Source organism: Pholcus phalangioides, unplaced genomic scaffold (assembly GCF_987345545.1).
Source record: "Pholcus phalangioides strain wild (caught in Gottingen) unplaced genomic scaffold, Ppha-v1.0 ptg000028l_1, whole genome shotgun sequence".
NCBI classification, from domain to species: Eukaryota; Metazoa; Arthropoda; class Arachnida; order Araneae; family Pholcidae; genus Pholcus; species Pholcus phalangioides.
In genome coordinates, this window is record NW_028301618.1 from 161,804 (window position 1) to 184,636 (window position 22,833).

The following is a 22,833-nucleotide window of genomic DNA, read 5'->3' on the forward strand; positions in this document are numbered from 1 at the left end:
AAAAGGTTGAGAACCACTGCTTTATAACAATATATATTTTTATATGTTGCCCAAAATTACTTTGGATAAATACTTTTTGTTCTCCCAAAGGCATACAGTGACATCAGCATTTTAGAACCACAGGAGTGTTGATGAAGGTGTCATGCTGTCAACTCCTTTAAAGAGTGGAACACCGAAATGAATTTTATCGATTAACCAATAATTATAACTTTCCATGGTTCTCACATTTTCTTGCCATTTTTTTTTTACATCATGTAGAAAGATGTACACAGAAGAATAAATTTGGCAGAGGAAAAAAAACATTTTAAACTTAAAGTGGGAAGTCTATCGTTCTCCATAGGTTACGAGATAAAGCAAACCTCACGATATTGTTAGCCAAATAATAAACACAGTTGAACTAACTAAAAATGTACACACCTTTCCGTCAGAGAAACTGTTCCTGCCTTGGAATTTCACAGACTTTAAGCGAGCCTTTTCTCGTCTTTCCACCCTAAAAAAAAAAAGTTATTCTCAAGCAATGGTTCCCAAAGTGTGCGTCACATAAATTTTAAGGGTGATAACTAGAAGTAAGGGTGGGGGGGGGGGGTTGTCTCGAGAAAATTTCCAAAATAAAAATGACTTAATGGAAGTTTATATCAACATTAAATATATACCAATATTTAATATAAATACTCACATAATAAATACCAATAATAAATTGCACATGTATAAATTTCATAACTACCTTCGTTTGCTTGGTATTATGCCCATGCCTTCTTCTTCTCCGTCAGGTAAGATCTTACGTGCCTGCCACCATTCGTCATCACTCGCATTGGTTACATGGAGAATGTCACCGAATCGGAACTGCAAACCCCGACTTGGCAAACCACTGTCTTTTGATGGGTCATAGTCAAAGAGAGCTCTGGAATAATTAAAGTTTCAAAATTACTTAACTTTTTAAAAAGATCTTACGAAACCAACATGTGAACAAAACTACATATTTTCCTGCATTTATAATCCATGGATTTTATTGAATAGAAAAACACCTGAATCATTTAATGCAAATTATATACCACTGCATATACTCTGTCCTAAAAATTTATAGAAACTCGAAGTTGTTTTTAGACAAATGAAAATAAATGCATGAATGTGTGAAAAATACTACACTAAAAACTAGATGCGATTGACATTCAAAAACTAATTTGAAAGGGAAAAATATATATTCGTACTAAAGTAGAACATAAATAGAAATGAAGGCTGTCTCAAAAGTTTAGAGAGAGAATAATCAAATACATTATAATTTCTTACAAACACATGTTAACCTTTTACGATCCTATGTGATCCACTTAAACATAGGACCTCTCTAAGAAACAGTACTTCATTCTTTTACAATAACCCCTTACAATTACAGGACGGCTCCTGTGAATTTAGCTTCTCAGAAATACTCATAAAGCTTTAAAAAAAAAACCTTCAAGGGGACAACCTTATGGCATGGCACGGAAGGTGCTACAAAGTATGAACTGGACCAACGAAGTGGCAAAAAAACCTTCTGGGCCGCAGAGAGGGTCAATCAATTTTTTTTCTCTATTGTTTCTAACATCAAATAAATGATCTTCCATTAAAAGAACTAAACTTTATACGAGTTGCGAGTGCAAATTATGCATTCAGTTCCTATGGCATGTTTTAAGTTGGCAAGTATGGCACGTTGCAATCCGAGCTGAACTGTCTGTTGCCTATTGGAGAAGACGTTATGAGTCGTTATGCTCCAAACACTTCTTTCTATCTTATTGAGATCGGGACTCGTCTGTGGCCAGTCTGGTAGAATCACATTTTGCATTTTGAAACATTACAGTTCAAGATCCCTGATCTAGAGGAATATAAAAAGGATTGTTAACACATTTGGAGACAGTGTTTTTAAGGAAAAAGCTCACTCATCACGACAGCTAGGTACAAGTCCAAAAGCACAAATTAACACGTCACCGGTCAAAAATGTGTTAAGAGACACCTATTGATGAAAAATTTACGTATGAATAAAATGAAAATATGCATTACATATGGGATAGCCTATGCTTTAGAAGTAAATCCAATAAGTACGAAAAAACTACTAGAAATTCATTAATATATGCAAACTGGTTTAAAGTGACGATAACATGAAAAAAATATATTACCTAACATATAAAGAACGTTTCTGAGAGGTTCTCAAACTTCCAGAGGTATTAAGCATCTGTTCTCTGAGATTATGGATTTTGGCTTCAAACCTGTTGTACTCTGAAAAAGAAATACAGCTGTGTGAAAAAAGTAAAAAAAAAAAAAAAAAAAAATGCTGAAACTAAAATTTTTATAATTTTCACAAACTTTAATTTTATCTGTCTATATGTAATGATGACGGCAAAAATAAGTAAAATCAGGGAAAGATTTATGGAGGTTATTTGCCTGTGGGGGGGGGCGCTCAGAGTGGGGGGGGGGCGCTCAGAATTCAAGCATACATTCTCACTGACTAACCAAACATATTTAGCCCTGGTGACCTGGCCCAAAATTCCAGCTTTACAAAGGAACCCCTCTTCATGCCAAAGTCGGGCCTCTGGGTGAAATAGTGCAACTAACTAGATAATTTCATATTTTTTATCACGGCACTACTTTTTTGCATTAGTGAAATAAAGAAAATTTTATTATTCTTTCAAAGTGTCTTATTGAGAGGTCAGATTGTGGGGGGGGGGGGCGCGCACGAAACCCCTTGAATTGAAGGACTTCGGGGGTAAGAATATGTTCCATGGTTGTCTTGTTGCAGTTTCTGTCGAACCATGGGGAAATTTTTTGAAAAGAACTGAACAGACTTGCAAGGCTTCCGATCACCCATTGGTACTGTAGGCAAGTATTATTGACTAGCACTACCTTGAATGGATGCAAACGAGATGCCAATACAGTCTATACCAGAGTTATCAAACTTGTGGCTTTCAAAATAATTATTTGTGAAACCATGTGTTTCAGCAAGATGTGATTCAGCCAGGTTGCATTAGTATGCATGGTGTTCTTTTTCTCCCGATAAATTTCAACATGGTCGTTTTAACGTTTGCAGCAAGGTCGTCTTAAAAGCATCATGGGTCCCGCAGGCCAAGTGATTTTTATGAGGTCCTACCTGGCAAATTATCGAAAATTACAACCAGTTCTCATTTTTGTGAGACCCATGAGTTAAGACAACACTGGGGGGGGGGGGGGACGACGACACCACACACTTCAGTAACGTGCGCAGGATTTTCTCAAGGACACGGAAGCACTGTAATCTCGCCCCCCCCCCCCTGCATAACCAGTGCAGTGCTTAACCATCAACAATAACTTTACACTGATGTAAACAAAGGCAGTCAACCATTTCAAGAGAGGAGTAGGAGTTCAACTCAAGGGACTCAAAAAATATTTGAATTTTTGTATTGAAAATTTTGCATATCAATCATTTTGTTCAGCCCTAACCCCTTTCAATTCTAGGGCCCCATACTTTGCTGGTCTACCTGTTAAAAGACGTCAGTGGATGCGCATTTCATGTTATTTTTCTTGCTGAAAACATAAAACATTTGGCTTATTTAATCATTGTTTTAAAAAAAAAAGGTATTAAAACGTACCATTAACGTACTCCAAAACTGAAAAGAATCGTTTTGCATATAGACGCTAATCAAATAAATCTCATTTCTTAAATTCCAGACACACCCCAGATAGTTCGATTCAAGCGCAATAGCCTACCTATATTTATTATCCCCAAACCGTTAGTGAAACCTTATCAGTATTACGCGACAAAGGTCGAGTACCAGCCGCACCCTACAAAGAGATGAATATAAAAAAAAATTGAGACCAAATTTGACGATGTTCATAAAGCTTCAACTGTATAATACTATGCCGATGATAAAACGAACGCGCGCCCTTCCTTACTCCCTCCCGAACGGTCCGCACGGTCGGATTCGTGCGAAATTATTCAATGTCACTAGAAATGATTAAATTTCACGGGGACCGAGCTTAACTTCAAATTACACCGTCAAATGCGCATCAGCACCACACGAGTTCGACTTCTTTTTTTTTGGGGGGGGGGGGCTGAATAATCAGAGGACGTCGTAGGGATTTATTAAATAAATTATAAACTTAATATGAAGCAACCGCAACTCTAGTAATTGCCGAACATTCGATACGAGTCATTCATCTTTATAATGTGATGACTACTGCGCTGAGTTCATATCTGCGCGACGAGAGAGAGAGAGTCTCACGTCCGATAAAACAATTTCATAGAACACAATCGTCAACCACCCTCCATTTTTTTTTTTCTGAAGTTTCTCACGATAACGTCCGTGATGACTATGCGACAAGTTCAACCGAACAGGATCAATGAAACATTACCTTCATACGAGACTGGAGCCGGGAAGAGGGGCGTCGGAAGTGTTTCGGACGCACTCGGTTCAAGCTTAATGAAAGAGATTTTGATTACTGAATTAACTCTTGTCTCACCCGCGCTGCAAAATACCGTGCTCTAGCAACCCCCGTCTAGCTCCGAGACGCAGCAGTTCAATTTACCTACCGAACATCAGTTCAGCAAGACGTCGAGTAATATCGCTACTACCGTCGCGTGTCGGAATTAACCGGATTCAGAACGGGATGGATCTTCTCTCCAGCCAAAGCTGCATTAAGAGAGATCTTTCAAGCGGCTTTGCTCCAGCCCCAGACAACACAACTGGAATGTAGTTTCGGTTTGGGAAAGATAATTTACGCAGTCAACACGCATACTGCATTTTTCTTACATATCAAGGAGTTTGGGAGAAATACGGAAATTTCAATCGACCCCTTTCAAATAAGCGCATAAAACGAGAAGTGCGTGAACCTCGCTCAGATATGTACTTTCATATGCCATAGCTGCCAACTTTGGAAAATGAGAATTCGGGAGGTTTTTGCGCGGATCCAAATAAAATGGATTTTTAAAACATTTTATATAGGAATTTTTCTTTAGTAAAATGGAAATTTTAGGGATATTTTTCCGTTGCAAAAGCCGTGACACCGTGCAAGCCATCACCAATCATGGCCAACCGGTGGGTTGAAGTCCTTGGGTTAAAAATTACCTCTCAAAAATCAAAACTCGCAAACCAAAAATTCTCCGTCGGGACATATGGATAAAGCAGATACACGCGATTGTACCAATTTTTGAATTCGAAAGGCCTGATTGGTGTGAATTTTGTGTTTTCTCCACAAAAATGATTTTTTTTTTGTGATTGATAGAGTAGAAAATCAGGGAGACTCGGCAGCTATGATATGCTAATACGATGGTTCTTAACGTGAGGGGGTAACGAGAAAGCAATCTTGACGGTGCGGAGGGGTACGAGAACGCAAGTTGAACGAAGGTGCGAAAATAATTTAGTTGGTGCGATCTAGTGAAATAGTGAGGAACCACTGTTACAACATCACGCAAACCCCGTTAATTTAGATCGTAGTCATTTCCAACCGAGCCTTGTGAATAACGCACCCGAAAAACTAAGTGCGTAATTTCTCACCGACAGAAAGATATAGAGGACAAGTATCAGAAATAATGAACTTCAACAAAAACACTATTATTATGCGCAACGCGAGTCGTTAAAAAGAAAAAGACTCCACACCGATGTGGCTGCTTTTTCTAGTAATGTGGTCCGAGCCGTTTCTAGATTGAAAAACCTGGTGCAATAAAGTTTTTTTTCCTTCTCTTCTCGATAATGGCAGAATCCTCAACAGGACTGATAAAAATCGACGTGTCAACGTCCGGGGCGAAAATTTCATTTAATACGGACGGACACGTGTGAATTCTGGATTCCCTCTAATCGTACATTTACCTGCGGTTCGGTCTTGATCCTTTTCATCTTCGTATTCCATCACTCATCTTATAAACCCCCCCCCCCCCAAAAATTTGAAAAAGCGAATTTTCATTTTAAAAGCATTCTCCCAAAAAGTATTAAGGCAATTTATTTCTTCCTTCAGAGTCTCAAGGCTTATTTTTATTTTGGACAACTGCCAAATCGCCCGAACATCCTCCCACTTCGACGAGATTAGCCTGTATCTGGTTTTGGGCCATACACGTACACATTACCTCACTTGCGTGACCTGTATTTTACATAACCTAAGGTTTCAAAAACTATTTATACAATTGCCGAAAAAAAAGTTTTCTATCAGTTTTAAACTGAATTTTACAAGGGATCTGCCTGCCAGAATGGCATTAGTGTATAAATTATCCGATGCGCGGTAGAGTGGCATGCGCATCGAGTTACGAGCACAAAATATCCATTAAAAATGCCCCAACTTGCGAGCAAAAAATATACAATACGTATATTCACTAAACGAGCGCTAGCTATTGCGAGCACCAATCGATGAGCTTTAAACATACGAGTGAAAAGCTCATTTGACACACTAAAGGTCACTACACGCACTATTTTGACGTTACGTGTTCCCACGTCACATCAGAGACGTTGTGAATTCTGATTCGTGGAAATTCTGCGATGTGAATTTTCCTTGAGGTACGAACATAGTGGCGGCTGGTTTCAGATTCTATAGGTCGAATCGGGAGGGAATCAGCCGCAAGTATGTTCGCACTTTAAAGCACGAGTGCGGGCAGAGATTCGCTACAGAGAGGAGCCAAAACACACCCATCTTAAAAAAAATCCTTATTAATCCTACAATAGTTTTACGTGTTTAAGGAATTTCTTCATCGACCATTTCGTGGAAAAGAAAAGCCGGATGGAAAAAAAAGCATGAAAGATGTTAAAAAAACCTATTTCACAGCTTTTTTTTTTAAATACGACCACACCTGTCTGAGCAGGGCTTCCACATATCTGCACCAAACGCGACGAATGCTCCTGCCAAATTTTTTCCCCCCTCCCCGGGGAAGTTCGCAAAATCCATAAACCGAATAAATGCAAACAAATTGAAAACAAAGTTTGTAAATCCTACCATTTTTATTTTCGAAGTTCCGGAAGAGCCAAAATTACTCATATGGCACCAACTCAAATCGATATTCATCAGCGGTGTGTTTTTTAGGGGAAGGTATACCAATTCAGTCAGCTGGTTGAAGATTTATGTTCTAGAATCGTTTAAAAGGTCCTCTGCGGAACTATATCGATGAGACATATCGCGAAAGAATATTCAGAATATTGACGTTACTTCTCGTTACAATCTTCCGTTTAATAATGTGCGGAAGGATACTTGGAATTTAAAAAAAAAAAAAAAAAAAAAAAAAAAAAAAAAAAAATCACAGATTCAAATTATTAAGGCTACAAGGGGAAAAAACAATTTTCATATATTTAGCATCTGGAAGAAAAAACTGTTTTCTAAAGGAACTATTAGAGGGAGGGGTCCCAGAAAAGAACTGCTCTAATTTTCTTCTGTTATCACTAGAGCCTCGCGCTAAGGATATCGCTAAAAATGTAGGTCGATTTTTCCTTTGCAGCCTTAAAACCTGCTTTTTTTCCCCTCTTTTAAAAACACCGACGAAGGCGCATCGGATTCAAGCGAAACCTCGTCTCATGCTAATGAATGGGAATCTATGCTGGGAAATGAACACTGTCTCTCGTTGAAAACAGTAAGAGAAAATCAAAAAATTGATAGCAATCGAGTAGTTATCGGACACTTGAGAATTCTATACGAGAGCTCTTACAATGGGCATAGACGATGTTAGCGACTCAAAGAAAAATTGTCAAAGACCAAGTGATTGCATCCAAAGACCCCTCCACGAATTCGGTCCCCGTAATTAGCGGGCACACAGTACAGAAGAATTCTAAAAAACCAGAACTGGAAAACAAAATAAATGATTCTCTTCTCATGTAAAAAAAATTCACGAGAACCTAATGGGGCAAAGCAAGATTTAACTCCAGCCACACCAATCGGGAAAACGCAACAAAAATAGCAGCGGTGCTTCGTGGAATTCTCAAAAATGTCTACCGACTGGCTGCTGCTCTTCAAGGAAACGTCGATCAACGAGGCTCCGGGAATCGGAGCGGGGGAGTGTGCCGAAGATGGCATATTGCCATGTTGCGAAAAAAAAAATACTGGCCGAGGGATTTTTTTTTAAACCACGGAAAAACAAGGTAAAATACTTTGGGCACTAGATGCTTGACTTGTATAGATTATTTTTGCAATATATGTACCACCCAAAACTCCCAACTGCCGCGTTTGGGGCAATTTAGTGCCAAAGAGCATAGAACTTAAGATTTCATGCGTTTAGAGTTGTTACTGATAAGTATAGTTGGTAGCGTCATCCATTATCCACATTGGCAACGAGTCAGTGCGCAATGTGAATGTTTTTGTTCTTTAAAGTAATGAGTCCATTAAGTGTGGTATTTACTGACATGGTTTAAACTAGTCAAAATTTTTGGACAGGAGATCGACACGGATTGGTTAAAGACCTGAATTCAACCAATCCGTGTCGATCTCCCATCCAAAAATCGTGACTATAGTTTAAAAAATGTCGGTGAATACTATCCTAAGTAACACAAGTACGTTCGTTACGAGTGAGTCAGTCGAGTAGCTGCAAGTGGCCATCTCCACTTTTTCACAAATGCGTTTTTTCAAAGATTCAGAGCTCATTTGATCTCTTCTACCACACTTGGGAACACTAAAACACCAGCCAGATCCAAGCTTAAAATGAGCCTGAAAATCCAGGTGTGCTGCAGAACTGGCCATTCTGTGCGACAGGAAAAAAAAATGAGCTTCTTCCAAAAACTTTTTTTAGAGATGTCCAACTTCTGCAGCTACACGACACAAGTAACATCGGCGAGACCGTTTTTTTTCGAGGGACAGTCGGATTTGCGTTTTGCAGAAAAGCAATGTCAGTAGATGACCACTGAACGATCATGAGAATCGAACAAAGATACGAAGCCGTCAACCAACTGTTTACCGTAAGATCAAACTGCAATGCTCACGAACGACAGGTTCAAAGATGCTCGGTTTTCACTATAACCTATAATTATCACGTATAAACCAAGCATTCTTTAACCTATTGCTCGCGACCACTCAAGTAACCAATGGGAGCACACTGGTTACTTGTTCCAGATGTTTCATTAGAGGTTTTGAACCACAAAAAACCAATTAAACACCCTCATTCGTGTTGCATTATGCTAGTTGAGTTTCAACATGTCAGTGCTCTTCCTCCGATTCTGGGCACTGACGGTGGTCGCGATTCGAAAACGGGCGAAGACACTGGATACAAACGGAGAACGAGGAAAAAAGGAATTGACTGCCTTGGCTTCACTTACCTTCAGGCCTGTACTGTAAGACCATCGTGACAGTTTGACCGGCACCTTTCAACGCCGCGGCCGCTTGTTCGTGGGTTGCGTGTCGTAAATCGATGCCGTTTACCTGCATGGGAGGGGGAAAAGCGAACAAATATATACAAGCACTAAGTATATGTAGCTATCTGTAACAGCAATTTAGTCTTTTGTCATACACATTTATTAGCCTAACTGAAATTACTCTTATGAGTCTGTATACTTAAAAAAAGGATGTTGATTGTAGTTGCGTTAGCACAAAGCAACACCCTGTCTTCGCAGGAGATCAAATAAACACACAAGAAAAAATGAAGTGTTAATGGAGGTATTTGAAACTTTCCAATGAATTGAGACAATTTGGAATTTAGAACAGAATAAATTAAAATTAAGAAAACTAGACCTACGCCAGTATTTTTTTAAAGACATCTGTGTCTGCTGTATTTTGCGAGCGTGCGTGTGAGGTGGGTGGAGGGAATGTACTGCTCATATTTTGCATGGGCCATGGTGGAAGACGCTTCTAAATTTTGAAACGTGGCAATTATTAATAGGCGCAATACAAAAATTACAATCGAAAACATTGTTTGTGGTGGATCTATCAAATTCAGAAATCTTGTGCCTGACGGATGGTTAATGAAAATACAAATCAAAACACATTTATTTTCAATACATTTACTGCAAACAATTCAAGGTAAATCGCAGTCTCTGTCTTTAAATAGAGCCCGAAAAGTTCAGACCTACAGAAAAATTACGCATGAACACGAGCCAAATTTCGCGTTTCCACGAAGGAAGGCATCGTACCCCCCCTTCTTGCTAGAAATATGAATGTGCAATTCCCTTGTGGTAAATATGACGTTTCAATATTTACTTTACCTATGTTACTCTATGAAAGTTCTTTTCCTAAAACTTTTTGTAACATGTGTTTCAATAGGGATACGCATTCGCGTTTCAGTCAAAACCTAGATTGCAAAATATGGTATCCATCCAGCTGATAAAAAAGGGGGAAATTTGTACATTCAAATGTTATCGATTAGCAAGCTTGTTTCAACTCACCGAAACGATTTGGTCCCCTCTCCTGACATCACCGCTCAGATCGGCGGGACCGCCAGCCAGGATGAATGAGACGAAGATGCCTTCACCGTCCTCTCCGCCGACGATGTTGAATCCTAGACCGGTCGACCCTTTGGAGAGAGTCACCTTCCTCGGCTCCCTGTACGAGAAACAAAATTTCAATGTGAACATATTCGCTTATTATCATACGATTGACTACCTATTAATAGATTTTTCCAGATGGCGTAATTGATGGGGGAAATTGAACAAAGTAAAACTTTTTTTTTCCCCCACGTGCCACTAGAAACAGAGGTACTCAACTTTTTTTTGACTCGCAGTGCCCCGTAGGCCTTTCTATGTAAATTTACCGATTTACTTTGTTTCCCTCAAGTGGACCGGTCCCATGGGAATTAACACACGCAGCACTAGAATGTTACTTTTCCAAAATGACACGAATTTTTTTCTTAAATGACACTAGAATTGTTCTGAAGGCCATGTACACACACAAAGAAATCATAGATAAAAGTAGTTAATCTCAAGTAGCAGAACACGTCCACCCTCATATACAAAATCGCGCAACACGTATTGTGACTTGTCGCTCGACAAATTGAGCGATTTGTGGCGCGACTTTGTGTATGAGTGTGGACGCACCCCAACACATTCGTATCGGGAAACATTCTCGATTTCAAAAAAATTAAACGTTGTCGTCGGAAAACTAGAATTCCTGCTTTACACATATGTTGAAATAATCTTTACATCGCTAAAATATCCTGATTTATACGAACGTTTTTAGGAAAACATAGCCCGATGCGAATGTGTTAAACGACACGAGAATTTTATTTTTTCAAAAATGACACGAAAATGTTCAAGACTGTTGCCCTCTAATTGGAATACTGATACGTTTTAATAACTCAAATCATAATGAAATCATATCAAAATGATGACCGACCCATTCAGGTAGTTCCACACAAAAAAAAAAGGCTCCAATCTAGAAGCAGGCTAGTATTCAGGTCACGAGGGCAAAAAAATCGGCGGCCTACACATTAAAATACGAGAGAGGGACCTTAATTACCTTCGCGGTGTGGTGGGGTTAACCAAACACACCGATGATCCCATCAATCAAGAGAAATCATTAGAAAAATATTTTCCACCTCGTCAATTGTTTCGGTTATCAAATATCTCGATCTTATCACGATCATCTGATTTTATCGCGAGACATCGATCGAGATATTTCGTAGAGATGGCTGGCCCCAATCAATTCGGGCCTCGGTCGAGCTAAAACAGGAAATCGTCTCTTTCCACGCGATCCGCTCGTGGCACTGAAAAAAAAGTAGTTTCTCGTCGTCACTTTTACAATACAAATTAACAACGAATTGCGACATTCAAATTTTTTTCCTTATGGGGGAAGGAAATTGGACGTCTAATTCCGATTTCAAGGCCATTACGTAGGCAAAGGGAAAAAAGTCCCTCTTTACTTCGCCTTCAGAAAATTCTTCGCAGTGTTTTCTTCTCTTTGCAAAAATTTTCCTCATTCCATAAATTTATGCGCGTTTTTACAATTCATTACAACACAAAATTTTCCAATGTTTCTTTTTTTTTTTTCCTCGTAGTCGTCACGACCGTCAACAACAAGTATTTTAAAATCGAATGACATCAGAAGGATTGGCTCTCCCCGATACTTATCCCTCCCCACCCATTCTGAAAGGATTACGCTGAAAGGCACGCGTAAGTACGGCAAATCTCCAGAAAAATTTTGATAAGTGGCCGATAACATGCAACAAGAGCATTATTTGGCTTCGGTGATTCCTCGATGATAATAATAGAAAGTTTTTCCATGATGTCTGAGTGTGCGTGTCAACTTTTCCGGCGACGACATCACCGTTTGGGAAATTCCACCAATAAAATGCGGCATTAAAAAGCGAAAGACGAACACGCGATGGTGCTGGGCTCCAACTATAGAGATCGAGTTAAGATCAGAAGTTTCCGACGTTGTTAGGACGCGGAACCCTTGAGGGTAACGAGACTTCCATGTTTTCCAAACAAAAATATGAATACTTTTATTAACCCCAATGAAATATTTTACAGCATTTGGTGATACGAAACTCCTGAAAAGCTCTTGCGGAAAAAAAAAATGCACAGCCATCATATGCTCCATTACCGAGTGTCAGCATTATCGCCTGATGAGTCCGCCCGAATCTTTAGACGCTATACTCGTATGTAGCGTCTTAAAAAGATACCCGCGGGCTCACCAAGCGATAATGCAGACGTCACAGTGCTCGTTAATGACGCGTACGATGGCCACGCATTTGGTACGAGCACGCCTACTAGATACAGTATTCTCTTTGTAAAGCGAAATTCTAACCATTTTTTAAAATGATTTTCTGAGACATCGTCGGCCATTACCGGGCTTACACGGGATGTCACTCATAGGGCGGTATTCACCGACATCGTTTGAACTAGTCAATTTTTTTTATAAGAAATCGGCACGGATATTGGTTAAATTCAGGTTTTTAACCAATCTATGTTGATCTCTTATCCAAAAATTGTGACTACAGTTTATACAAATACAACGCCACAACAGGCAAAATGCCCAACGAGGTGGCTGAGAAAAAGATGCCCATAAAAATATGGATGTCATATTTCAAAAATACAGCAACCGAATTAAAAATGCAATTAACAAAAATTATAAACAATATATACACATGATAAAATATTATACAATGCCCATAAAGAATACTTATGGTTGTCCACGTTGGTGAATACGGCCCTTAGTGATGAGCCAGCTAGTATTTCTAGGCCTCCTACATAGGAGAGGCCATGCTCGGAGGGGAAGGACATTATTATGATGCACCTTATTCAATTCGGAACCGACACATTTCAGCAGCATTTCGGTGCTTGAAAGCCAAAAGGCATTAACAGATACTTGAAGATCTTTCCAAGCTAAATTTGGAACAAGTTATCCTTTTACCGACCGAATTAAGATGAGTCTGGATTTTCTTAATTTATTTTCTGTTATTTCTCCTTCCGATCCTTCAGTTTTGAAACGGCAACCAAAAAATTCACATGAAAAAAAATTGTATGGTTTCTGGACTTGCCCATGTCTATAGAAACATTAAAATTAAAAACAAAAATATAAATTTTATTTTTTAGAAATAGATGATTTTTAAAAAATTGAATTTATGGCATAAGTGCTAGAATGAAATTTTTGTTTCGTAAATTAAGTTCAGGTAAAAAAAAAAAATCGTTTTCATGGAAGAAAATTATTTTCTTCTAATTAATTAAACCGATGTTCCCATTTGGGAACATTGGAGGGTAATCGACCCGCCTTCGGCCAATGTAACACCCTGATAACGGATACGAATTTATTAGCCTCCCTCGGTCCTCTCTCCAACCCCCCACGTGCTGATCTTATCCGCCTCGATCGATTTTCCTCAAGTGGAAGTTTTCAAAAATACATGAGCTAGACTTGATCCCGACCACCAAATGAAAATCAGATCCATTTCACGATCTAATAACCGTCGACGGAAAAGTACGGGAGGGTCCCTTCCGGCTGGAACGCGCACACAATCAAAATTTCAGACCATCCCGCCAGGAAACCACGCCTATTTGATAAGCCACGTCGAATTAACCAAGCGGTTTTCTCGTACACATACAATATACATTGAATATTCAAGCTGGATGTGATTTTGTCACCTACAAGTCGAGCGTAAAAGTGAAATATGACTAAGTCGTATAATGGTAAAACTTGCACCCCTACTCATAGGCGAAAAGCGTGGGGGGATATCGCCCTCATCGCTTACTCCCCCTCGTTCAGTGAAAAAATTGCATTATATTGACATAGGCGGGAAGGCAGAGGTGAACACAACCTCGGTGATCCACCCTCCCCCCTCGTTCGGGAAACCTGTATCCGCCCGCTTATGCCCTACACTAAGCAAAGAAATTGAAGATACTGTTCTAAAACCTTTGGCACCCTTGCCAGGCGTCGTTCTCACGCCAGTAAGTTATGCAAATAATCAAGTAAATTCTTACTTAACCACGATGTGCATGGTGTCTTAGCACCAGGTTTACAAACTTCTAGGAGGGGTAGGGTGCATCCAGGCGACCCGTAATCACATGTAATGAAAGGTCGGAAATGCTTTCCTGACGCGCTAGATGGCATTATACGGAGCCTTGACTACTACTTCCGGAGTCAACTAGACTGCAGGCATATCAAATCATTGTGTATGATTATTTCAGCTGACAACACTGAGGAACTTGTTGCCCGCATTGCAGGGAAGTCCTAGACATGCCCGGAATCTTCCAGAATGTTCGAAATTCAATGCACCTGAGATGGGAGACCTGCATTATACAGCTCGTAGATGACACTTCGAACTCTTACTTTTTCGATGCACATTTTATTAAAATGCGTGTTCACTTACTTGTCCTTTCACTTCTGGTGTTTTCTGTGTACCCTACTGAATCAGTGAAGCATTTCCAACCATGCATTGCTAAGTGATTCCGAGTCGTCTAGGAGTACCCTACCCCTCCTAGAAGTGTGTAAACCTGGTGCTGAGACATCCTGTATACGAAAATCAATATCCACAGGTTCAGGTAGCTACGGAGCACATTTTAAGAGCAGTATGAGATGGACAGACAGCACATTCTCTGGGGGGGGGGGGGGCGATGCACCCTCGGCCCGAGCTGTAGTCTCCGAATTCGTCGAAATTCGGTTATTTCCAGCCATAATCATTAGCGAGAGAGATGTATAAATTATGTTCCTTTCTTCAGTGAGAATTATCAGTTCAAGTACGGATCTCCGGTCATAACGAGTCTTCAATTTTTCCGCGGCCACTGCTACTCGAAGGACCCTTCAGTGAATGTTATTACAGTATGTCAGAGGCCTACGCAGGGAGGAGCAGATGGGAGCCCGTGCCCCCTCAAAACGATCAAGAATTATTTAAATAACTTTCTTAAATGAGTAAAACATCGAAAGAAAATATATTTATATGCTATCTTAATATCTGTTAATTCAAAAAGCTTTATAAAAAGTAGGTAACCGAGAATTCTATGGAAGAAATTCAGTGTCCCCTTGAGACCAACCCTGCGTACGCCCTGATCACATTCCAGTAAGCAAACACTAGAATCGCAATCGGACTGCACGAATTCGGAAATCAGTAAGAGGTCCATTTTTTTACGCAAATGATTATGCATTTTTTTAAGCACCGATGATAGCAAAATAATTTTAGGGCACGACAGCGTAAATGCAGTGTGACGGGGTAGGGGCATTATTTATTGCATAGATTTCAGAATAGATTCTTGGCGGCACTCAGAATGGTCTTGCAAAATATTGCGGGTGCTTCAGCACTCACTGCGTCCTCGGCTCTGACGCCACTATTGATATCCCTGCGTCCGGCCCTGGGCACTGAATCAAACAGAGGGCCTCAAAAGTACAGTGTTGAAAACTTTCACAAATTCTGAAAATTATTTCTCTCGTTAGTTTTAGATTACTTTATAAAAAAAATTCCCTCTGATTATAAATAATTTTTTCATCAATATTGAATTTCAATTAATCTCGAATTATCTTCTCAACCCGTCAAAATTATTAGTTCTACAGTCATTTCTTAAATTACATATTTTTGTCTTTTAGTGGCGATCTTGTAGCTATTCGCTCGAGTATAAAGGATGACCTAGGTTTATAAAGTACTGAAAATTGAATAAAAACATCTTATACGCGAGTAAATACGGTATACGAGTTTGTCTAAGTATTTTTACTCTATTTTTTTTGTAAGCTTTGTAATATATTGTCCTCACGGCTTTTCAGCTAAAAGGTAATTTTAGCTAAGGTGGCTTGAATTCGTACCCGAAACGGGTTTCGAACCAGAAATCGTCCATGGTGACACACGCAGCGTTTTTAAATTGCAAAGATTTTCAACACATTTAGAAAATTTAACTTTGCCTATAAAGAAAAAAAAAAAAAAAAATGGAAATTCGGATTACGGTCCTTGATGTGGGTGCGACTGGTTCCAACGTGGGCGTTAACGCCCCCTGGGGGCGATGGAATGTTGCAGGGGGCGGTCGAAGCTACGGGTTTAACATAGGATCCTATGGGTTGGGGGGCGTTGGGAGAAAAAATTTCGGAATTGGGGCGATAGGACAAAAAAGGTTTGGAAACTATGGGTTACAACTACATACCATGCAGATGACATTAATAAGAATGAGAAAACTAAAAATAAAATTTAAAATTCCTTCCAGTAACACATTTATTTACCTGGTTGCATCACCAGTTTTTCTCTTGACGTATCCATTAGTTTGAGGCACCATTCCATTATGCACTAAGAGCTGTGGCATTTTGTGTTTGCGTTTTTCACCGGGGTGGGGGGGGGGGGAGTTTGTATTGGAAATCCGCACACAGCAACCGCAAAGTAAAAAACAAAAAGGATGAGGGAAGGCAGGCGGCAGCCGAGTCAACACTTTCCTCACTCACACAACAACACAATAATAATCCAGCGGCAAACGCGTACGCGCATCAAACGCCCGCTCACGGTTTAATAATAATAAAAGGAACGTAGCAGCAAATCTCTTCCTCTGTGGCTGCGTCGACCGGTTTCATCATGTGTCTGTGGTGGCAGATTTTTTTTTTTCTCTCCCTCTTTCGCCAACCCTCACTCAGAATCCGCGGAATTATAAAAAAAAAGATAGAAAAAACGCCTACTACATCATCCTAAAAAAGCATGGCTCGCATGCGCAAAACGCGCGCCAGATGACAGCACTGGCGGAACGAGCTATTATTATCATTCTAAACACCCCCGCCCCCACGTTTTTTTCTCTGATCATCATGCATAGGTGAGATGGAATGGCACATCAGCTGTTATACAGTCCTCGCAAACCAACTGGCATCCGCCGCTTCGATAACCACACCGTTCGATTCAAGTAAGCTATTTAGCCGGAGGAAATACAACAGATCTGGTACAACGTTATTTATAATTTCCTGCAGCGGAGGACAATGTGGTACCCAATCCCTAAAATTATTCCTTTTCTGAGCATGGTGTAAACTCCTCTTCCTTTCTTATCCAAGCCCCACTACCATATTCGCTGAAACCTCCTCCTCGGAGTTGGAATATTGGACGAAGTCGATGATACACTTGATCGAGCTTAGGAAAATCAACAAAATATTCGAGCAGCCGACCTGAAATTATTGTAGGCAGACCAGGGCCGGACATTACCATTAAGCGGCCCGGTGCGAGAACAGTTTCGCGTCCCTCTTCAATATTATAGCGAGATATGACGGGAGTTAGGCCCAGCGATTAACCCATGTTTGTTCTAGACATCTAACGAAATTAAATTTCGCGGGCCCGTTGAAAGTCTTGGAATTCGGATCCGTCAAAGAAACCTTTCCGAGGAGATTCCAGAAAGCAGAAGTCTTGATGCATGGGCATAATAGTTGTGCAGGTTGGATAAGGAGTCCCATGTTAACGAGGCATATGCAAAACAAATTTTTGCGTGAAATAAGATTTTGAAATAGGGTGACAGGCAGGGCCATCTTAAGAGCATCGTGGGGGCAAGTGATTTTTCTGAGGCCCTACCAGGCAAATTCTCAAAAATTTCCACCAGATCTTATTTTTGTGATGCCCCTCGGCCGTGCCCGGGTGGGCCTATGCCTTAAGACGGCACTGGTGACTGGCATTTCAAATGTGATAGTATGACGGTTCCAGAGAATCCCTTTTCTCAAGGGGCTCATGGTGCTATTAAGATCATGGCCCCCACTCATGGTGAAGGCTAACAGAGCTCTGATGGACCTTAGATATCGATTTTATATTTTTCCAATATTCAAAAACTATAATTTTCTTGAAAATCACTGAAGTAAACAAGAGTAAGAATCTTAGTCTTGGGATCTGTCAAAAAGCAAGGTCCCATTTAAGTATGGGTGGGGGGGGGGACACACGGATTCACTACCTTGTGTGTTTGTTAATAAATCCGTGCATTTCCACCGATATATTAATTTAATTTCAAGTTCTGGCTTTTTAAAGCAATTATAGTAAAATATTGTACGTAATCAACTGGGCCCGTGCGAAAACCGCCGCCTTCGCGCCTGTTCAAGTCCGGCCCCGAGACATTTCTGATCATTTGATCATTTTTGTCGCACCACGGTCATTTTCTGCACACGAGGGCTAATTAGACCGGGACCTACAATTTATTGCCGATTCCGAACGGCAGGCTTGTTTTTCATACTCATCGAGAGGTTGGTGCGCTAACCCCTCGATGGGGGAACTGCCTGCGGTAGCAATTTTTTGCTGCGGTCAAGTCGCCGTTTTTTGTTGTACCCCTGTGTCACACAGTTTTCTGACAGAGATGAACCGGGTATCGAACTCGCAACACCTCTAAACATCCTTCGGTACTTTAGGCGAGCATCTTATCGACCGCGCCCCGAGACAGACATTCACTTAAGTACTGTCAATACCACGTGATTCAGTTGTACCATCTTTTTCCCGAAGTGTTCCCATATTTAATTTTGCAGCCCCCAAAGCAGAATGTTTAGTACTGTTCTGCGACGAACCCTCAGCTGACTGGAAATTTACTGTAATAAAAATCCTCATACATGCAATAGTGGTTTTTTTTTTGTACTTTTCCTTAAAATTCTTCCAAATTGTTCTGCAGTATCGCTAATTGTTTTTTGGCACATTCTGCTTTGGGGGTTCGCAGCTAAAATACTTTCCACGACAGTTGTGTATGTTGCTGCCAACATTTGAAGGATCGCCAGTACGGGACCTGGCCAAAATTTGGACATTATCCATACGACCTATGCTGCTGAACAATCAAGATTCTGAGCATGAGCTTGGAAAAGAAAATTGTAAAATAAGCATCCTGATTGAAGCAAACTAGCATCATCCTAATTTATACACGTCATTCATTCAATACTATCATAATAATATCTGGAAGGGGTAGATATGAGGGATGGATACCGCTGACGGTCACCTAATGACGTATTTGTGGATTAATATACGAACACCTTTCAAGAACCGGAGGTCGTGCACCCGTATTCTAGTCGAACCAGGCAGCAGTGCACTGGAACCCATGAGAAGATTCATCTCAATGAACGTGGGACGTATCAGCTGTACACCACACATAAATGAACCTCGATTAGTTGAATGCACCAAGATGCATCAGGAGTAAAAAGTCACAAACATTGCTAAGAGAAAACGCCACTAGTCACCACAGCAGTTCTAACCTGGCATCTAAAATCTATGGCCTCGTGCAGCTGTTGCAACATTCTTTAGGCCACATAGATATTAGTACAACCGTACTAATCACTCCAGCTCCACCGAGAGCAGGCAGACCTTCAAAACACTGTAGTTACATAACATGAAAAAATTTCACTTCAAAATATGCAAAACAGATGGCAGCACCACTGCATACATAACTCTGACAATATAAATTATATTGGAGCCCTACATACACTCAGAACATATATCCTGGCATGTATATTTGTTAGAAATTCTCCAGAGGAATGTTTATGAGGTGCATCATACAGGGTGAGCAAAAAGTCCACACAGAAAAACTAAAAATTCACAAAAACCGGAAAAATAACCAAAATAAAAATTGGTTTGCAGGGTTAACATCGCTAGGTCACGGGAAGTTTTTTTAAGACTGGAAAAAAACTAAAAAACAGCCTATAGGTGGCACTGACGTACACAAGTCAAAGAAAATATATGCAAATAACGAACAGAATCCAGCAATGGCAGAGTGCAGCAGGTTCACATACACCCCGTGACCTAGCGATGCTAACCCTGCAAACCATTTTTTATTTCGGTTATTTTTCCAGCTTTTATTCATTTTTAAAGTTTCTACGGACTTTTTGCCCACCCTGTACGATTAAGTAGTAACATCATAGTGTTCTCTGACCAAAAAAAATGTTGAGCTTGATGACATACAGTAAGCAATGGTATTCTGGGTCTTCGCCTCCTGAATCCCTATGACTATAGTGGCCAACACCACCACATGCCCTGGAGGAGGGAGGGCACTGATTCTCTTGCACATCAACTGTGTACGAATTGCAGAGGGTCTTAGTACATTGCTCAGCCTGGAGAACCCCATGGCATGTTTAAGATGGCTCTGCAAAGCTCTTGGAGAAGTGAGGTATGCACTGTATCCGTCTATTAATTTTTTGACAAGAACTCATTCAGCTGATAGTAAGGTGAGCAATGTTTGACCTCGACGTATGATACAACTGTGACATCTCAGATCACAACCATTCAACAGTAATTTTTTTTATAAGTTTTGCCAATTACTAATTCTTTTCCGCCATCTGTTTATTCTGAACATACTTTTGACATCTATCAAATTAAAAAGCCAGTTGTCGAAATCAAAGAAATCTAGTTGTTTGAAGATTTTCGACATTGAATGGGCAATGCATCAAGCACCTATTATTTGGTCTCGATCAAAGAAATTTATATCCGGAGCTAGATCTGCTCTGCAAGCTTGATGAACTACTTCACACAACCACACTAATGACTACAGCATGCACAGATGCTAGTGAGTACCGCTTCAAGATTTTAATACTGTTGCCTATCTTTATTCCATAGCACTTCAATGTAATAATGCACACCGAACAACGGCTCCAATGTGAAGACAAAATCTTTCTTTTTTTTTCACAACATGGAAATGTAACCTATGTGCATTAACCCTTATCTCTTTCCCTACCCCACAAAGGTATAGACCTGTTCACTGTGACTGAACAGCGTTACCATGGTTAAAATATAACTTATTGATGACAGAAACAACCCCACCAAATATATATTTAGATGAAGTTTATTTAAAAGGATATCTAAAGTAGTTGGCAGAGGTGCTTTTAGTGTCCTCGTGTAATCTATTCGAACATGTTCAACGCACCCGGCAAGGAAATTCCATTGTGAAATTTTCGAAGTCCCTGAAAAATTTAAAGCCACTGAGCTGAGGAATTCATGAAGTTATTTGTGAAAGTGACTTGAAGTTGTCTTCCAGGAAGTACACCCAAAGCCCTCTCAAGGCAGAAAATTGATCTAGAGATCCAAAGATTTCTCTCACTTTAAATTATAAATTTACAAGGAAAGCAGTCAAGTGGGGGCCTACAGCAGTTTTTTTTTTTTTCTTCCAACCTGTATAGTCTGCAGGATCATTTTGATTTACTTCTATTGAATAAATGATATATTTAGTGCTGTAAAATTGTAATTTATTATTTCAATTTCTATGATATATAAATTATAAAAAAAATTGAGTTTTATGGGGCACAGAGCACATCAACCTTTGCAACACAGGGGGTCTTTGCCACCAAAAAGATTGGGAAGCATAGCGCTACAGGATGTGGACGCTCTGCCATACGTACTAATATAGTGATTCCCTACGTCAGTAATGCATTCAGGATTTCCTCAAGGAGAGGGGGAAAGTTTTTTACTGAAAAAAAACAACACAGTGGTCAAGGCTTAACCAGTCATCTGGCTAGGACGGCATATGGCATCATGCTGACCTTCCATCTATATCACATGGTATGATGGAATAATTCGACATACAGCTGCTGCCACCTCCTAATGCATCCTTCTACATTATTTTATCACCAGTAGATGGCATTGAACAATCATATTTCAAAAATATATTCCCTGCATCCATTTTGAACTTGAACAACCTACGTTAGCACTGTTTACACACAATTAACAATTAAATACTTCTATTTTGAACACTAATTAGTAATTACTTCAATTATTGTTATTTATTTAATTTTTTTTTCAAAAAAATTCAGAAATCATTAGAAAAATGTATTTTATTAGCTTCAAACTTGCAAAAAAGGAAAAATAAAAATGTGCGCACATTCGCATAAAAAGGAGCACCACAGCTAGCACACTGAGAAATTAACTGGCCAGATGACTGGTTAAAGAGGGTGGAGATGGTTGAGCTTTGAAGTACAGTATAATCCAGGGTTGGCAGGTTTTTCACACATGGCAGTTTTTGACGGTTTAAACTGTCATGTCAAAAACTGTAAAAAACCTCAAATATTGCTTTTCAATATAAAAATTCCCCTTGGAAATGTACACGTTAATTGCATGTAATGTTTAAAGTGGCTGCTAAGCAAAGAATAAATATTTAATATGATTATAAAATAATTTTCAACTCTCTACAGAATTATTTTGGACAAAATATGGTTTTTTTTCCTTATAAAATATACAATTTGAATAAAGCATAGCATAAACACTGAAGGGAAAACTATGGAATGATTTGACATTCTCTGATTCAAGATGATTCTTGACTTCCCAAAATTTCTTCAACTGCTTATATATGTGCTTTGATATAAACCATCTGATGCACTCTTTTTACAACAGATAAGTGTTTAAAAAAGTTTATTACATTATATATGTAACATTGATTTCTGGTATTATTAAATTATCTAGATAATCATTGAGATTCTCTTATTGTGCATAACATTGAAATATATCTAGTGATCAAAATACTAAACTGTAGAACTAAAATGTCATTTAATTTGGCAATGCTAGCTTGTATGTGATGCTTAAGAAACTCCTGTAACTTATCCTTAGTCCATCCAGTCCGT

General features: G+C 39.6%; 1 protein-coding gene across 5 annotated transcripts in view; it reads right to left on the reverse strand.

Annotated features, from left to right (window-relative positions):
* The window catches only part of LOC149067681 (disks large 1 tumor suppressor protein-like), a 144,990-nt gene that overhangs the window by 12,111 nt on the left and 110,046 nt on the right, over nt 1-22,833 (reverse strand). For all 5 annotated transcript variants that reach the window (XM_089252200.1, XM_089252203.1, XM_089252201.1 and 2 more), the window contains 5 exons: nt 10,284-10,440; nt 9,222-9,324; nt 2,148-2,247; nt 725-901; nt 418-490 (listed from right to left, as the gene is read on the reverse strand). In XM_089252200.1, the coding sequence (XP_089108326.1) occupies nt 418-490; nt 725-901; nt 2,148-2,247; nt 9,222-9,324; nt 10,284-10,440 (610 nt within the window). The remainder of the gene's footprint in view (nt 1-417; nt 491-724; nt 902-2,147; nt 2,248-9,221; nt 9,325-10,283; nt 10,441-22,833) is intronic.